This window comes from Trachemys scripta, chromosome 3 (genome assembly GCF_013100865.1).
Source record: "Trachemys scripta elegans isolate TJP31775 chromosome 3, CAS_Tse_1.0, whole genome shotgun sequence".
Lineage (NCBI taxonomy): Eukaryota > Metazoa > Chordata > Testudines > Emydidae > Trachemys > Trachemys scripta.
Genome location: NC_048300.1, coordinates 192178737 through 192197531, shown reverse-complemented (window position 1 = coordinate 192197531; position 18795 = coordinate 192178737). Strand labels below are relative to the sequence as shown.

The 18795-nt window shown below is 51.1% G+C and overlaps 1 protein-coding gene across 1 annotated transcript; it reads left to right on the top strand.

The window, feature by feature from the left end:
* Positions 1-586: 586 nt before the first annotated feature.
* MCM3 (minichromosome maintenance complex component 3) lies at positions 587-18120 on the top strand. Its single transcript, XM_034766685.1, has 17 exons — positions 587-842; positions 2224-2336; positions 3154-3362; positions 3690-3820; positions 4730-4968; positions 5488-5596; positions 6764-6917; positions 7016-7147; positions 8029-8237; positions 8863-9037; positions 10685-10811; positions 11642-11792; positions 12556-12696; positions 13391-13488; positions 14016-14110; positions 15176-15251; positions 17296-18120. The coding sequence occupies exons 1-17, from the start codon at positions 762-764 to the stop codon at positions 17492-17494; spliced, it is 2439 nt and encodes an 812-aa protein (XP_034622576.1). The 5' UTR covers positions 587-761; the 3' UTR covers positions 17495-18120.
* Positions 18121-18795: the final 675 nt, after the last annotated feature.

The window sequence follows — 18795 nt, the reverse complement described above, 5'->3', positions numbered from 1 at the left end:
AGAAAAGCATGAAAATGTGACCCCCCCCCAGTTCACCCTAAAGGCTGAACAACCAGAAGGCAAATAGCACAAAGTCTCCATTTATTATTACTACTAATCTCATGAGTTTGGGGGCCTCACTCATGGCTTTTGAGTGGTAGGGGCTGGGTTAGCAACGTTCTAGGTGCCTGACTTGCTATGCTTCAGAGAATCAGAACGGATCCCAAACCAGACAACCCTGATGGACTACATATCCCAGCATGCCTCTGGCAGGAATACACCTCCCAGCATGCAATGTTCAAAGAAACTACATATCCCAGCATGCCCTAGGGCGGACTAGCGAGTGCAGGGCGGAGCCCTCTCACTCGCTACCAGGACACCCCTCCCACGCGATTTACCACGCCCCCACGTGTCACACACCCTCCCCGGTCATTGGCTGGAGCTGGGACCCATTCCCGTCCTTCCGGTTGGGCTCCTCCTCCCACGCTCTGCTATTGGCTGGCCGCTAGCCGGTGCCGTCAGAGGCTGGCCAATGGGAGAAGGCCAGGGCGGGAACCTTTGTGACCTTTTCGTTGGCGGGAAAATGTATCGCGTTTTGGCGCCAGGGGCGGAGCCAGCGCGAGAGTGAGCGCGGCGGACCCGATCTGCGCCCCTCCAGCCTCTGCCCCGCGGGTTCGCGCCCTCCCGTCCGGCCCTGAGCAGCGTCTGGGCTCCCCCCCGCCGCCCAGCCGGCCCCGAGCGCAGGGACCCCCGGGCAGGGTCCGCTCCCCAGCGCAGGCAGCATGGCGGCCCCCCCGGTGGGGCTGGAGGACGCGGAGTTGCGAGAGGCGCAGCGCGACTACCTCGACTTCCTGGACGATGAGGTGAGGCTGGGGGGCGGCGGGGGGAATCCCCGAGCTCCCGGCCCTGCTGCGGGGAGAGGGAACCCCGAGTGTCGCTGCTCCAGGCTGGGCCAATAGCGCCTCTAGCCGCTGCTGGGGAGGCTGCAGGGGGGATGTGGGGGGCTGGAAAGGGAACTGGGGGGGTCGAGGGGTGCTGGGGGGGGAGCCGAGGGGGAGGCTGCAGGGGGAATGTGGGGGGCTGGAAAGGGAACCCGGGGGGGCGAGGGGTGCTGGGGGGGGGAGCCGAGGGGGAGGCTGCAGGGGGGATGAGGGAGGCTGGAAAGGGAACCCGGGGAGGATGCTTGGATGTGTGGTATGAAGGAAAAGCGAGGGGATGTGCGTGGGGGAGGGGTGCCTAAGGAAGGGGGCGGTATGTAGGAATGCCAAGGGGCACTGAGGGAGCGGAGGGGGAAGCTGGAGAGTGGATGTGGGAGGGGAGAAGTGCTTGGGGGAAGGGGGCGGTATGGAGGAAGGCCGAGGGGTGCTTGGGGGAGAGGAGGGGGAGGCTGAAGAGGGGATGTGGGGGTGTGTGCTTAGGGGAGGAGGAGGTATGGAGGAAGGCCGAGGGGTGCGGGGAGAGGAGGGCTGTTCCTGGGTTTCCTGTTTCCTTCTCCAGCCCCACAGAGTGAGCTGTGGGTTCTTAGCTCCCACCCACCCTGGCCATTTCTCACCCTGGCCTCTATTGGGTGGAGAGCCCTGCCCCCTATTACAAACTGCTCCTATGCCACCATTCCCAGCTGGAGGAGACATTCTTGGGCTATCTCTGTTTTGAGTTAATGTGCTAAAAATAGATTGTAACTCTGGCTGTGGGAGGCAGGGCCAGCTCCAGCATTTCTGCTGCCCCAAGGGGGGAAAAAAAAAAGGCAGGTCCTTCGCTCTTAGAGGGAGTGAGGGACCTGCTGCCCCCAAATTGCCGCAGGTGCCGCCCCTCTCCCTTGGCCGCCCCAAGCACCTGCTTGTTAAGCTGGTGCCTGGAGCCGGCCCTGGTGGGAGGGTACTAGCCACCCCAAGTATGTTCCTGTTGTTTCAGATGGGTACGTGCTTTGGGTGATTAGCCCTTCCCACGGCTCACACTAGCATGGCTACGCTCTATATTTAGTGAGCCAGCTCCATCAGAGCTAGTGTGAGTATGTCTCCACAAGCTGGTAACTACACCTCCAACTCAAAGTGCAGACACACCCCGGGATGGGGAGGGGATTGAGAGTGCATCCGTCTATGTGGCCTTTCCTTGCAACAAAGTGTCAATAACGGTTGTGGACTTTCTTAGCCACTAAAGACATTCCTCTGGAATCAAATCATAGGGGCTGCATCTCACTGGCTTAAACTTCGTAAAATGGAACTCTTTTCCCATGGTGTGTTGCAGGAAGATCAGGGGATTTACCAGAGCAAAGTCCGGGATGTGATCAGTGACAATCAGTATCGTCTGATTGTCAGCATCAATGACCTACGGCGGAAGAATGAGAAGAGAGCCAACCGGTAAGAGTGGCCCCTGAAGGAACTGGATAAGAGTGGTTAACAGTATACTTCCCATTCAGCTACTGCACAGCATGCAACCTTAATATATGGCACTATACCTATCTCATAGAACTGGAAGGGACCCCGAAAGGTCATTGAGTCCAGCTCCCTGCCTTCACTAGCAGGACCAAGTACTGATTTTGCCCCAGATCCCTAAGTGGCCCCCTCAAGGATTGAACTCACAACCTTGGATTTAGCAGGCCAATGCTCAAACCACTGAGCTATCCTTCCCCCTATAAATCTTCTGAATGTCCTTAGGTTTTGTGATGGCATGAGAGGAGAGCCATTACAGTTGTTGCCCTGTTGGCAAACTTTGTAGGCGGGCCAATGGGTTAAAGCTATTACTTTCTCGCTAAAGCCCAGTCTGCACTAGAAAAGGTTTGTCTATGTATTTATACCAGCAAACCCTCCTAATGTAGACGCCGCTTACACCGACATCTAAAGTGCTTTTGCCACTATACCTTATAGCGGGTCCCTGAGCAAAATATGTATCAGTCAAAGCACTTACAATAGGCCATATTAAAATGGTGCCCCCCCCCCATTTTTTTTCCACACGAATAGACTTGGGGGGGGGGGGGGGTAGGGACTTCTCGACTGAAGTGAATTCTCATGTGGGTGGTGGGGAAACATCTGTTGGTGTTTGCCCAGCTCTGCTATTAATCTGTCAAGGCACTAGGAATTGCCACTGTGTGAAGGAAGGTTCTTCCTGCTGCGATGTGCTGGCAAGGTCCACTCTTAGCAGCTGAACTGACCAGAGTCCTGCTGCCCTTTGCTCCAGGCTCCTGAGCAATGCCTTCGAGGAGCTGGTCGCCTTTCAGCGCGCCCTGAAGGACTTTGTTGCCTCCATTGACGCCACGTACGCTAAGCAGTATGAGGAGTTCTACATCGGGCTCGAGGGCAGCTTTGGTTCCAAACACGTGACGCCCCGGACACTGACATCCTGTTTTCTGGGCTGCATGGTCTGCGTGGAGGGCATTGTCACAAAATGTGAGTACGGCCTGGGGGGCTGAGATGGGCCCTCTGAATGCACATGTAGGAACTTGAGAGTGTTAGCTATCTGTAGACACGAGAAGGGTGGGAAATGTCAGGGATGGTTAGGATGATGTAGAGTATAACTAGGCGTCATGGAGTGAAAGGTAGCTGAGAAGTTTAGGCTTGTTTTCAGGGAACCCGAGAGCTGTTACGCTGTGGGATGATCTCCCGATGGAACAGGTAGAAACCCCCTTGCTGGAGACATGGTGAACAGGAGTAGGCAAGGTCTACAAGGTTTTTTTCCCTCCTAACTTTCCTCCCATCAAACAAATCTAAATGCAGGCTCTCTGGTACGTCCAAAGATCGTCCGCAGTGTCCATTACTGCGCAGCTACCAAGAAGACCATTGAACGCCGATACACGGACATGACGACTCTTGAAGCTTTTCCATCCAGCTCTGTCTACCCCACCAAGGTGAGCAAATGGAGGCAGTGTTAAATGTTCGCCAGAGGCCCGGGGAGGGAAGTGACTTGCCCAAGGCCATATAGTAGGCCAGTGGCAGAGCTGGGTATAGATTCCAGGTCTTCCGAGTCCCAGTCCAGTGGATCTCACTGCAGTCGTCTCATATAGCTATTGGGAGTGAGTCACCTCCCTCTGGCTTCATCTGTGGGGCATGCATGTTGATTAAACAGCAGTAATGTATAGGCTCTGCTGTGGCAGAGGTGCTGATGTATTTGGAGCCTCTCCTAGTGGCCAGTCGAATGCCCTCCCACGAAACAGACATCCGCATCGGCTAACACCTGTTTCAGCCCTGAAGGCAGCAGCATAAAGAAGGCAGCTTATGAATTGTTTTGTAGTCTGTGCTGGATTTTATGGAGTTCAAACCTAGGGTCCTGGTCAGATGGAAGCATCTGTTAGTCAGACTGGATCGAGTGGTCTGTTAGGCAGAGTGATCACTCAGTCTTTGGAGAACATAGTGGGTAATTGGGGTGCCAGTGACCAAATAACACTCTTCTCACCTGAAGGTCTTGCTCATGTAACTTCTCTTGCACAGGTGATCTGTGACTGCCTGTCTGGTGTAGCCAGCAGGCCTCTCCATGACTGCTTAGTACACGCTAGGGCTTGGGTAGGCCGAAGGGGCTCACGCTAGGTAGTACAGGCTGTGAGTCTGGGAGCTGGAGAGCCTGGGTGAGCCACAAGGTCTCTGTGTCCGGCAGCCTCCATAAAGAAGCCCCTGGCAGCACAGTCCTGTCTCACTGCTACCACAAGGGACACTCCAGCCTCCCTTCCCGCTGCCCTGTTTGGGTGACCCCATCTGCCCCCGGAGACTCCTTTGCCATGCTCCTGTGAATGAGGAGTCTCATTACTGTGACACTCATCCAGGATGAAGAGAACAATCCCCTGGAGACGGAGTTTGGCCTCTCTGTCTACAAGGACCATCAAACCATCACCATCCAGGAGATGCCTGAGAAGGCCCCAGCTGGTCAGCTTCCTCGCTCTGTGGACATTGTTCTGGATGATGACCTGGTGGATAGGGTGAAGCCTGGGGACCGAATCCAGGTTGTTGGGACTTACCGCTGTCTGCCCGGGAAGAAGGGGGGCTACACATCAGGGACATTCAGGTGAGGGGCACAGTATAATCACTTTCCCTTCATATTGTTGCTTTCATCCTGAAAGATCCCAAAATGCTCTGTAGCTTTTATAGGAGGATCACTTCACTTGCCACTGAGATGCAGCCAGCTCTGGGGTGGGATGTAATAGCTGTTGAGCAGCAGCACGGTGTTGTAATTAGGCCAGAACACTTGGTCAAACACCCTGAATCTTTTGGAAGGTCCCATGCTCTCGCTAGTGACTATGGATGGCCAGGACCAAAAAAACGATAGGGATATGGTGCCACAGACACAGATGAAGGGTAATGCAAGCCTTAAGAATGGTCTTATTGCTCAGTTAATTAAGTAGACACAATGGCATCAGATACATCTTTTTCTGAGCTTTCCAGAGTCTCCAAGACTCAGCTTGAGGAGTTGACCCTTATGGAAGGATGCTGTGGGTGATTGCTGTAATCTGTAGGTACTAGCCTGGTTGCGCTGCAAGCAGGGTTTTTGTGTTCTAGACTTGACCAAGCTCCCTTTCCTTTCCAGAACCATTTTGATCGCCTGCCATGTGAAGCAGATGAGCAAAGAAGTTCGGCCTCTCTACTCTGCCTCTGATGTAGCCAAGATCAAGAGATTTAGCAAAAGTCGCTCAAAGGTATTAAGCTTTATTTTCAAACACACCCCGTAGAAAATTGTATATTAGAGATGGGAACGTGAACACTGGTCAGCTAATCCATTTCCACGGCACAAGGCAGGATTGCTCTGAATGTTTTCTAGTATTTTATCCAGCTTTAAATGGCTCTAAAGATATAGCTTCCCCCACTTATCCTGTGCGAGGTTGGGGGCTCTTACTTGGTTGTCCCAGTATCATTTGCTTAGTTTCTTCTCATCACTTAGGCCCAGCATAAACAATTCCCTTGCTTCATGTTGATGCTCTTCAGGTACTAGTTCAGCATCCATCTGACCAGACATCTCTCTTGAGCGTGCGCTGATCAAACTGGAATCCAGTCATGTCTGCTCTGCGCAGAAGTCTTAGGTTTTCTCACCCTCAGACCCTCCCCCTCTTCTTAGCTGATCAAAGCTTGAGCATTGCCAAGATCCAAAGGATACAAAGTCAAATCCTGCACTTACCTATGAGAGAAACAAATCAGCCCTAATCCATACCATATCCTTCCTCCCTTACTGCAGAACCTGTAGGTCTTTTCTTAACCAGAGAGTGCCATCAGACAGACCTCCCCTTCAGAACCTTTTCCTGGACAGATTTCCCAGCCTGCCTTGCCCTTAAAGGGATTGCTGCTTTACCATGAGGGAGAGAACTTGAGCTATGGGCAGGAATGTTAAAGGAAGCTCAGAATCTTTTTCCCTTGTAAATAACATCAATGTACGGTCTGGCCCAATATTAACAAAAAAGAAAAAAACTCCTTTTTTTGTCTCGCAGAGGCACACCCAGGTTAAAATCATATTGTAAAAATTCTTCCCCTTAGGTCACTGCTAAAGGGATTTAAAACACCCTTTTTAAACTCTCAGTTGCTGTTTACCTTTTTTCTCAGCTGGTTGAGGTACAGTGGACTAGTCAAATCAGTGTCTCCCTTTCTAGTTCTCCTGACTTAGCCCTGTCCTGTCGGGGGCTCCTGTCCTGCAGGGGAATGTGCCTGACATGTAACAGTTGCCAATGAAAAGCCCCTTCCTTTCCTGTTGATTTTAAGCCCACTCATTAGACTAGCAAAGCCTGAACTACCTGATCGTGTCCCTTTAAGGGGAAGCCACTCTCGTTAGTTGGTTGGATTTTTTTATGTGATGTACCTTATTTCCTCTGCCTTAGGATGTCTTTGACCAGCTGTCGAGGTCTCTGGCCCCCAGTATCCACGGGCATGAGTATATCAAGAAGGCGATTCTCTGCATGCTGCTCGGAGGAGTGGAGAAGGTCCTGGAGAATGGGAGCCGCATCCGAGGAGACATCAACATCCTGCTGATCGGTAGGGCGGAGGGGAGCGGCATTGGGATGCTATGATGACAGGAGGGCAAAGCCTGTGTGATGGGACGCTTCATAATCGCTTGGACTCATCCTTTCCAGGAGACCCTTCGGTCGCCAAGTCTCAGCTGCTGCGTTATGTGCTCTCCACAGCCCCCCGGGCCATCCCGACCACTGGCAGGGGCTCCTCCGGGGTTGGTCTGACTGCTGCCGTCACCACGGACCAAGAAACCGGTAAGGTTATCATTGAAGCGATCTGCTGGCAGAGGATGCTGGGAGGAAGGAAGTAAAGGGAATGGCTCTGTAAGATGTGAGGCTGCTGTAACATCTGTTAGCCATCACAGAACCATTAGTTGCTTTTGCTGGAAGCTTTTACATGATGGGAACCTCTTCTCCGATGCCAGAGCATTATTGGTGGATGTCTGCTGGGTTGCAGCTTCTTGCATCTTCTCATGCTGCATGTCTCTGAGCAGCGCCTGCATGGGCAGCTAGGTAGATGGCTCTCAGCTCTCCCATATCCTGTGTGGGATCCCAGTAGGAGCTGGTTGTGCCATGTCCCTAAATCACTGCACAGATGTTCTTGGTCTTCCTGCTGCTGGAAATATCTGAGAGAGAACTAATGGTACTTAAAAAGAACAGGAGTATTTGTGGCACCTTAGAGACTAACAAATTTATTTGAACATAAGCTTTCGTGGGATACAGCCCACTTCATCAGATGCATAGAATGGAACATCTAGTAAGGGGATATATATATCTCTCCTTACTATATGTATAGTGTATACTATATGTATACACACATACAGAGTTCTTTGAATAGGATCTGGTTACTTTCCACCCAAGGTACCATCCGACATCCTGGTCCTGCCATCCCTGTCTATCTTAAAGATCTATCTCACTTGACTTTCCCTAGGTTATCCCCACCACTCTCCTTTCCGCTGCGGAGAGCTGTCTCTGAAGCCAGGATTTCACATACTCCTTAGGCACCTGAGCTTTTGTGGATTTGAACCCCAGATGCCAGGGACCTGTCAGATCTCTGCGAATTTCAGAGGGAAGGGGAGGGCTTGGGGATGATGGCCCATACATAACCCTGGACTGCTCCCCACTCCACCCCCCAGGTGAACGCCGCTTGGAAGCGGGAGCCATGGTCCTGGCTGACCGGGGCGTGGTCTGCATTGATGAGTTCGACAAGATGTCTGACATCGACCGCACCGCCATCCATGAGGTGATGGAGCAGGGCCGCGTGACCATTGCCAAGGCAGGCATCCATGCCAGGCTCAATGCCCGCTGCAGTGTGCTGGCTGCAGCCAATCCTGTCTACGGCAGGGTGAGTTGGGGCGAGCGCTGGGAGGGGGGCGAGGGCTCTCTCGGATCAGCTCTTCTCCTAGTAGCTACTGAGACCTGGAGGTGACCCGAACCACTTTCCAGGAGAGGATCATCTGATGGATGGTAAAAACCCTTGATTCAAATAACAGGGTCCTGCGTAGGTCTCCGTGCAGCTGTGGATGCCAAAAGCATATCCTAATGTCCACACTGGGCCCAGACTCTGTCTTCACATCCCGTGCACCCCCATCTTGAAATCAATCAGCTGGAGACTCAACATGGCCTCTAGCCCGTTCTCTGGAGCTCAGCCCAAGAGCTGTTAAACAGCAATTAAAGCAACACGTGGTTTTCAGCTCTGATCTGGAAAGCGCCTGTCTTGGGGTCAACTCTGGGGGAGGCAGAATGTAAAATGTACCAGCCCCCTTTGTAAATGGGGCAACAATGCACGGTGGGGCAGGGTGTTGCTGCTGGATTTGGTTTCCTGGGGCAGTGTTCAGACTGGGATGATGTGTTAGCACCTTCTTAAATCCTGTGATGGAGGGTTCGCCCAGCCCCTTGAAAAGCCATGATGTCCCAGCACTTCTGATAGTTTCAGGGTCTCCTATAACTCATCTCCTTGCTCTTTGCAGTACGATCAGTACAAAACTCCCATGGAGAACATCGGCCTTCAAGACTCCTTGCTGTCCCGATTCGATCTGCTCTTCATTGTCTTGGATCAGATGGACCCAGAGCATGACAGGGAGATCTCAGACCACGTCCTGCGAATGCACCGGTACCGAGGACCTGGCGAGCAGGATGGGGATGGTGAGTTCAGTCTTCTCTCTTCCCCCAACCCCCTTTCACCCTGACTCCCCAATCCTTTGTGAAAACATTGCTCAATGTGCAGTGGCAGTCAGAAAAGCTAACAATATCACGAATCATTAGGAAAGGGATAGGTAATAAGACAGAAAATCATAATGCCACTATATAAATCCGTGGTATAGCCACGCCTTGAATACTGTGTGCAGTTCTGGTCGCTCCAGCTCAAAACAGATATATTAGAATTGGCGAAAGTACAGAGACAGGCAGCAAAAATGATTAGGGATATGGAACAGCTTCCGGATGAGGAGAGGTTAAAAAGACTGGGATTTTTCAGCTTAGAAAAAAAGACAACTAAGGGGTGATATGATAGAGGTGTATAAAATCATGACTGATGTGAAGAAAATGAATAAGGAAGTGTTTATCCTTTCACATAACACAGGAACCAATGGTCACTCAATACAATTATTAGGCAGCAGGTTTAAACCAACACAAGGAAGTATTTTTTTCACACAACGCACAGTCAGCCTGCAGAACTCATTGCCAGGGGATGCTGTGAAGGCCAGAAGTATAACTGGGTTCAAAAAGGAGTTGGATATGTTCATGGAGGATAGGTCCATCCCTGGTTATTAGCCAAGAAGGTCAGGGATACAACCTCATGCTGAGTGTCCCTAGTCCTCTGACAGCCAGAAGCTGGGACTTGACAACAGGGGATGGATAACTGCCCTGTTCTGTTCATTCCCTGTGAAGCATCTGGCATTGGCCACTGTCGGAAGACAGGATACTGGGCTAGATGGACCTTTGGTCTGAACCAGACCTACTGACAGTGTTTCTTCTCCCTTGCCCAAGACCTTGGGATTCCCCCACCCCATCCCATCCACAAATTCCTCCAGGCTTCATGTTGCACCAGCCATCTGGGGACCCATGGTCGGTTGGTCGGAAGCTTCTCTTCATTCCTGTGCCCTGAGGGGCTGGATTCTGATCTCCCCCATTGCAGTGCATTGGCCATTAAGCAGTCTAGCTCTCGCCCTCCAGTAACTTGCTGCATGTCTGGTTATCTGAATGGTCATGGCAGTGTGGTGCAAGAGAGCCAGCAGCAGAATAAATAGCAGGCTGGGCTACCAGGAATGGCTGAGGTGTTTAGTATGGCTCTGCCTGAGTCAATCTCAAGGGCTTTCCTGCATTGTTCTGTGTCTTGGTTGATTTGGTGACAGGGTGAGCTCAGCTGAGTGATACACACAACTCCTGGGGGCTTCCCCTTTCCCAGAGTCTTAAATGAGAGGAAAATCCTATTAGATCTAGTCCATCCCCGGGGTAGGACCAGTGCAAGACTGTTGCCTGCAGCACATTCTCCACTGGAGTGTCCTGTCCGGTTGGGCGTTTCCTCCACTCCCCCTGGAAGATACTCAGATCTCGCAGGAAATCAGCTTTCCCTGATATTTGGCCTACAATTTCCTTTGTTCAGTCGCATCCCATTTTGCCTAGTTACCCACGCCCCGTTACCACCCTAACCCTTGTCTCTCTTGCCTTGGTGCCAGCCAGCTGTAGAGGTTTCTGGGGTGATATCTGTGGCTTAGCCAAGCTACGTACTAGCCTCTCAAGGGTTCGGGCCTGGATGATGTGTAAATGCTGCTCTCTTAACTTGTCTCCCAGCCATGCCCCTGGGCAGCGCAATAGAGATCCTGGCTACGGATGATCCTAATGTGGTGCAGGAGGAGGACCAGGAGCTACAAGTGTATGAGAAACACGACAACCTTCTGCATGGTCCCAAGAGGCACAAGTGAGTGTGTCCCTGTCGGCCCCATCCCTGTAGCGATTCAATCGCGAGCAGGCTGCCATGTTGCTCTCAATGCAGAGGGCTGAGCCTGGGGCCTGCCGCTCTGCTCCTGGCTTTTATCTTTGAGGAGGTTCACGGTACGACTGGTTGTAAACTGCTGGGGCTTCGGCACGACCGTCTAAGCTCCTTTGTGGGCTTGCCAAGGGAGTGGGAGAAACGTCGCCTGCAGCAGCAGTACCTTGCCTTTATATAGTGCCGTTTGTGTGGAAGGATCACTAGCCCACTACTGACAGGTGTCCAGCCCTGGGGTGGAACACGGCAGCCGTTCTGCACCTGGCCCATACCACAAATCTGTAAAAGGATCATGGAGAACGTTGTATGTGGCTGAGCATCCCATGCACGTGTATGTTCCACGTACAGCCCTGAGAGTTCCTGTTCTTTGCGTGTTGCTCATATTGGGGGTGGGGGCTTCCTTTTGGAAGGGAGTGGCCCGGTCAGGGACGGCTCTGTTTTTTTGCTGCCCTAAGCACAGCAATCAGGCAGCCTTCAGCGGCATGCCTGCGGGTGGTCTGTTGGTCACGCGCATTAGGCGGCGTTTCTGTGGGTGATCTGCTGGTCCTGCGCCTTCGGCGTTCCCGCCGCCGAAGCTGTGGGACCGGCGGGCCTCCCATAGGCATGCTGCCAAAGGCCGACCGGCATGCCAACCCCCGCAGCTTGCCACCCCAGGCACGCGCTTGCTGTGTTGGTGCCTGGAGCCGCCCCTGGGCATGGTAAAAATGGAGTCTCCTGGTCTCGTTCCATGACTTGTGTATATGTTTGTGTGCTTCTGCCAGAGAGAAGATAGTTAGCATGGAGTTCATGAGAAAATACATCCACGTGGCCAAGATCATCAAGCCGGTGTTGACCCAAGAGTCAGCGAATTACATAGCGGAGGAGTACTCCCGCCTCCGCAGCCAGGACCAGATGAGCTCCGACATCGCTAGGGTGAGCAAATCTTTCCGGGGTCGGGGAGGCGGGAGCAGGCAAGGAAAGAGACCAGAATGGGTCAACTCCCTCCTTTTCCCATGGGCCAAGGAAACCGTCACGCATCCAGCCCTGAGATGTTCTCTCTGTGAGACGTCCACTGAGGCGGTGATGCTCCAGAGAGGTGAACTCCTCTCGTTCTCCCAGGCTTTTGCTAATAATTCTCTGGGGGGGGGAAATGTTGGCCTATTTCCCGTGCCCCAAAGTTGGCTTTCAAGCAGTATCTCTTCCCTTGATTTGCAGTCTGGAGCCTGCTAGTGGCTTCCAGAGCAGCACATTTCCGATGCTGATTCCCCGAGATGGGGTGGGGGCAGAGGAGGAAATCGTATGCACTTAGTTTTACATGGTCCTTTCTCCAAAGATGCATGCTGAGCCTCAGGCGAAGGCTCACTCTGGCCTAGTACGCTGGGATGCTACGGATCACGTGAGGCTATAGCCCACAGCATACCATGTCCATACTATTCCTGTTCCATGACTGGCACTGTCCCTGAACTCTTTGAGGGGCGTGTCTTCCATAGGCTTCCTTTACATCCTAAGACATATGTAGACTTCAGCAAAGATGCACGTGACCAAGGCTTTGGGGGTGTGACCTTGCTTGATCTGTGCTGGGACTCTGCCTGCTGCTATCCAGCATGGACCATAATAAATATGTGGGCATTGCCGCAACATGGAGCCATTGTCTGATCCCTCAGTCGCTGGACTGTCTTCTGCTCTCCCCTCCCAGACCTCCCCTGTCACGGCCCGTACGCTGGAGACGCTGATCAGACTTTCCACGGCCCACGCGAAAGCCAGGATGAACAAAACAATCGACCTGCAGGACGCGGAAGCTGCTGTAGAGCTGGTGCAGTTCGCCTACTTCAAAAAGGTGAGAGTGTAGCCAGGGTGCCTGCAGGTCGTGGGAACCATCCAGGGCTCCGGGTGCCAAAGGGTTAAATTAGAGGCAAACCCCCTGTTGGAACTTCCAGGATCTGGCTCTCAGCTGTGGAGCTGGCCGTTGGTGGAGTCCAGGCTGAGTGTTGGGGTTTGGCAGCTGCAGCACAGGGTCGGAGACTCCCTGCTGCGAGCCACCTTCCAAGACACCAGCTGTGATAGGCTCCTTGCTGTGTGATCTCGGAAGCAAGCAACTGCGGTTGCTCTTGGCAGTCTTAGTCTGGGAGGGGTTCGGAGCTTTGCTCTTTTTCGTGGCAAGTTGACTTAATCCTGTGTCCTGGTGCTTGGAGACGGCAGCAGGAGGTTCCATAGGAGTAAGTATTGTAGTGATTTTGGAATACTGGGTGTCAGGACTCCTGGGTTCTATTTCCGGTTATGCTGCTGACTGTGGGCTGCTGAATCCACCTCTGTGCATGTTTCCCTGTGTGAAACGGGCATGATTAGCTATATCTTGGGGTGCTGAGGCTTAATTAAGATACACAACTCTCTGAGATCTCCGCTGCTCCGTAAAATACCTTCTGTTCCCAGACCACTGCTGTGACTTCTCTGTTGGAGACTCAGCATGTATCAAATGATGTTGACTCCCCCGTTAATCTGCTTGGCTTGGGTTGTTTGGCTCCCTTTTGCAGGTGCTGGAGAAAGAAAAGAAACGCAAAAAGCAGGCGGAGGATGATACAGAGACTGAAGAGGAAGAGGAACCAGAGGGTGGCGAGAGAAGGAAAAAGAGGTGTGTTGGGAAGGGCTGGAGATGCATGTTGGGAGGGAGTACTAGCTGGGACTGGTGAAACCAACTGGGTGGGAGAGACTGTGACCAGCCGCATCTGTGTGCAGAAACAACCCCAGGAGTGGATTTTCTTGGAGAGGTCAGACTGCATTTAACAAAACTAACTCCCTAGAGGCTGTTGGCTAGAGGGTATTTCACCAGCTGGCTCTAGGCTTGGAACCTCTGTCTGGGATTTGGGGGCAGAGGGGAAAGCTTTAGAAAATGTCATGTCTTTTGGGGGGGTGGAAATCTGAATCTTTTTATAAACTTCCAAATGCTTTGGCCAGCCTCAGGGCTGTGCCTCGTTTGTTACCAGAACCAGCCCAGGTGTCTTCACTGTTTGAAGACATGCACTGAGTTCACTAGCAATCTGCAGGTGGCCTAGCTATATCCCCTCCCCGGGGTTAGAGGTGTGAAGTGCCTCCCTTGTGGCATTGGAGGCTGTTGCCTAGAGTGGTGAGGAGTGGCAGTAACCTTCTGTTGCTCTGCAGGAGGAAGAAGGCACGCCCTGGGGATCAGGAAGCCAAGGAGGGGGAGTCTTATGACCCCTATGACTTCAGTGACACAGAAGAGGAAATGCCAGAAGGTGAGTGGTTTTCTTTCCCTCTCTTCCTGGATCCTGTGTGCACAAGGGGCTGTATGTTGCTGTCTCCTGCCTGATGACGATGGAGAAGGGCACTGGTGCTGGACTTGGGCATGCCATGGAAGAGTTCCCTGGATGGCATGCTGTATTTCAAGCTGCCCGCAGACACAGCTTTCTGGGCAACAAATGAACTGAGCTTCTCTCACACACTGGAAGGTGGGAGCGAGACACCTTGGGTGATTAGCTCCAACCCCTGGGGCCAGTGCAGGATTGTTTCCTACAGCCTCTGTCCAGTTGTTGTAGAAAGTGGGCTTCCACCACTTTGCTTGGGAGACTGGTCCAGGATATTGCAGCCCTTGCTGTTAGCAAAAGTTTACCATTGTCAGTACACGTTGTTGCACTCTAAATTCACGCTGTGCTTTACAAGGGTCCACTGTCAAGGGGCTGTTGTTTTTAGGCACCGTCCAACCATGGATGAAGACCCTGCTCCCATCTCAAAGAGTGTGCATAGGGCAAGTCTTCCTGGGAAGGAGATCTCTTGGGCCGTGGAACAGTTTCTTGGCCATGATGGGCACCTGAGTGCTACAGACCTCTGAAATCCAAACCGAGTACCAGGATGGTATGCCATAGGGAGCAATGCTGTGTCATCGTCATGAGCCCATTTCCCCAAATGTCTAAACGCCACCACTACAGAAATCCGATACGGATATCACCAGTGTGTACCAATGGCATTATTCCTTGCATGGATTTTGTGAGAGAGTGGCTATTAATTACTATAGTAGCATCCCAGGGCCCCGTTCAGGGTCCTGTTGTGCTAGACACTGAATTAACAGCCAGACTAATTAGCCACTGTAAAACTACATGGAAGGAATAATATCCTTGCTCTGGAAAGAAGTTAGCAGCAGCCACGCTCTACAAGATGCTGTACAGATCCAGGCTGTACAAAAGATGATAGTAATCTCCTGGTTGCTGCAGCATATGCTACTATATCTTGTGTGCGCGCAGACATTGGGGGATGACGTGTAGCTCTCAGTTGCCAGCTGTCTCATCTTCGCTTTCTGCTTCCAGTCCAGGCACATACCCCAAAGACCCCTGAACCTGCGGAGACTGGAGGGAGCAAAAAGACCGAGTTGGCTGACTCAAGGTGAGTGGTGGGCTAAAGAAGCCATGGGGAGTTACGTCATTGGATCTCAAAGGGGTCAGCTCTGTGGCTTAGCATCAAATAAACTCTTATCCAGAAACCAAGATGGAAATCCTGGGGGATTCACCACTCTTCCTTTTAAATAAAATACTGATTGATGGTCACAAAACAGGTGCAGTCCAATCAGGCGCAGTGTGAGTTGACCCACCGTGTGTGTCCTCTCTCCCTGCTTGGGGGAAAAAGAGGTATAGTCCAGACCTTCCCCTTCCTGCTGAGTGTGTATAGAAAGGCTGCCTTTGATGCGGATACTTAACTAGCCCCCTGAATCACTTCAGATAGGCATCTGGATGGTAGCAATCCTGGTCATTACTGGCTTGGGTGGATTTGAGCCAGTCCCCTGTAGGGTAACAGGTTATTTTCCCTGCTAGCAACATATTGAGTCTTTCTTGTGGGTGTGGTAGGGGCTTACATTGCAGACAGAAATTGGGATAATGTACTCCATCTTCATGGGATTTAACTCCAGCTGGGGGAGAAGACTGGGTGTTGGAAGACTTCTATCCCTTAGAGTAAGAGAATAAGGAGACCAGCTCTGGACTTGCAAGTCTCACCTGAGCCTGCGGTTCCAAGTGCCAGGGAAATGTGTGTGCTCCAGTGGTATCTTGCGCTCAGATACACCCAGAGTGCAGAGCTTTTTCTGGGCACTAAGTCTGCCTGAGGTGGAAGTTAATTACTATATTATGCATCCATAGCCCCATCTTGGCTTAAATCTCCTTAAGCCTTATAAACTCAGCAGGGTTGGGCTAGAGCAGTATTTGAATGGGAAACCTCTGGTGAATTCCCAGGAAGTGGTATGGGTGACCCAGTGAGCACCTCTGATTAAGTGCCAAGCCCTTGCCCCACATGGTGCTAAGCGGGGGGACTGTGTTGTTTGACGTGCTTGCTGCCACTTAGGGCAGACGTAAGATATGGTCAGGGCTTCTGGTCACATGGCACTCTTTGACGGTTCGGTGTCTGTAACCCCTGTGTTCTCAGGTCTCCAGCCATCCCGTGTCTCTGGGCAGGGTCCCACGTCCCACTCCCTTCTAACTGGTGGTTGTAAGACAGCCCAGCTCCTTGCCTTACACTGTGATAGCTCCAGCCAGCCAGTCTGCCTTAAGGCCAGCACCTGGGCTTTGCTTTGTCTCCGAAGACTGTTACAGGTCACGACACAGCTCTTCCAAAGCAAAGTACTTTTATTCTTTGAGTAAAAGCATTACAGAGAAAACATATCGAATGACAGGTCGTATGTGCTTACTAACCCAGTCAGAATTCACCTGTCTCCCACATGGGGAGTCTGATAGGCCAACGTCCTTTCCAACCCTTCCATGAGAGTTGTCACTGTCTGTTTGCTGAAGCCTTGGGTCTGTTTATGTATCCCACGTTCTTTCTTGCTTGGGCTTTGGCAAACCCAGTTTGAACAAAACCACCCCAGAAGAGGGTCCTTCTCTGGGGAAGTTTTACAGTCTTAGTGACTTGACTTAATCACCCACTGTTTTTAGTTCTTGATGGAGCTGTGGTGACCTTTCCCCCGTGGAGTAGAACACAATCCTGCATAAACCATTCATACATTTAATATGGCATGGGGTTGCAATAGCTGTCACAAGACTTAGGGGACTTTAACTCCTATGAGCTGACCAGATTCCGAATTGGGTAAAATACCACCTGCAGTTCAGTTGGAGTATTATTTGCTTCCTGTCCTGAACAGCATTTCCGGGTCGGGTGCGGGAATTCTATCTAGTTTGTAAAGCACTTTGAAATCCTGCAGCTTGGAAGGCACTCTGTCAGATAGCAGTTACCATTGACCCTGACTCACGTGGCTGGCAGGTAAGGCACTAAGGTGATAAGCCTCCTTAAAAATTCCCAAGATAGGTTGCAAGTGCTAGAGTCCTCAATCTTTGGTCTCGTGCTGGGAGCTGTGACTCTCTCTGGGGAAGAACTAATGGCTGGGAATGAAGAATGATTTGAGTCTAGCTTCTGGTTCTAATTACCTTTCCTCCTGCTTGGCTAGGCTGAAAGCTTTCAAGGCTGGCCTCTTGGAGGTGTTCAGAGCTGCCCATGCGCAGTCTGTGGGTCTGAAGAGCCTGATGGAGTCCATCAACCGGGACAACCCTGACCCCTTCTCGGCAGCTGAAGTCAAGGTGGCATTGGAGCGCATGCAAGACGATAACCAGATCATGATGTCTGATGACATTATCTTCTTAATCTGAACTTCAGGGTGGGAGATGCCAAATTCTCATGAATTGGCATTGGAAACTCTTCTCCTCTGAGTCCTCAGACCCATCCTGAATGCTTTACTTGGCAGAACTGAACTTTCTGCCACTTGTAGCCCAAGCTGGAATTGGCAAACTCTGCAGCTGCACTGCCTCATGGAGCTTGAGAGGGAATAAAGAAGCTGGTTCTTGAAGGCCTGGGGATCCAAAGTCTGTTTTGGTTAGTTTGATTCCAAAACCATTGGAATGTTTTTGTTTTTATGAGTAGCAAAAAGCCCTTGCGTACAAATTACTTATCTTCTAAATGTGCTCTAGGTGAGTCTCAGCTGTATGCAACTGCTAATGAGCTTCATTCAGGACACAATAGTTGAGATTGATTTGGGATTTTTATCTCCGTGTGGAGAGCTCAGGATACAAGTTCTTGCTATACACTTTCACGTAGCACAGATTTCTCATTCCGAAGTGGTCCTTTTAAACCCCACTTCCATTTTTTTAAATGTTTGCCTAAAGTGTTACTTTTACTTTTTACAGTGGCAATGCACAAATTCACCATTTGGTGGCAACAGTTTTATAAATTCTCATACTTTACAGTTTTTAAATGGGATATTAATATGCACTTAGGAAATGACATTGGGTTCCATAATCTCTAGTGATTCAAGACCTGAATCTGCTTAGTTTACGAGTCAAGATAATTTGTCCTTTTCCCTGAATACTTATGCTGCAAACTCAACCTGAGCTGTGATATTCGGACCATTTTGAACAATGATTCTGCAATTGGATCTTAATTGACACTCCCAGAAGTAGGCAGGTTTGACTTGGCAAATGTGATTCAAAGGCTCTTCTTGCTGTGCAATGTTAGACTTGGTAGTAGGTGAGGGAAGCCAAGGATGAATGAATCTCACAGCCCTATCTGGAATTTCAAAGCCAGATTGGTGACAGGGTTTGGAAAGGTTACCAAGTTGGTAACATGTTTCAATACCAACTAGGGTTTTACATATCAAGGCATTTAAGGCTGCAGAGTTTCTAAGGGATACATGTGATTCCAGATCTGTCTAGAGTTCTCATCCACATCAATAACAGTTCTGCCTTTAGAATGAGTAGAACAAGACACATGATACATTGAAAGCCATGCCTAATACTGGAAACAAAGTAAAGGTTCCGTAAATTGTTTTAGGTGCTTTTGAGCCTAGGTCCCATTCATTTTCAAAGGGATTTAAGCACCAAGTCCCACTGAAAGTTAACAGGACTCAGGCACTTATGAAAACTTTACCCAGCGACTCCATAAGCACTGTCAGCTG

What these genes read in the sequence shown, in the direction of transcription:
- MCM3 (XM_034766685.1), top strand. Translation starts at nt 762, where the DNA reads ATGGCGGCCCCCCCGGTGGGGCTGGAGGACGCGGAGTTGCGAGAGGCG. An exon ending in TTAGCAAAAGTCGCTCAAAG is followed by an intron (nt 5,597 to 6,763) that starts GTATTAAGCTTT and finishes CCTCTGCCTTAG; the next exon opens with GATGTCTTTGACCAGCTGTC. An exon ending in CATCAACATCCTGCTGATCG is followed by an intron (nt 6,918 to 7,015) that starts GTAGGGCGGAGG and finishes CATCCTTTCCAG; the next exon opens with GAGACCCTTCGGTCGCCAAG.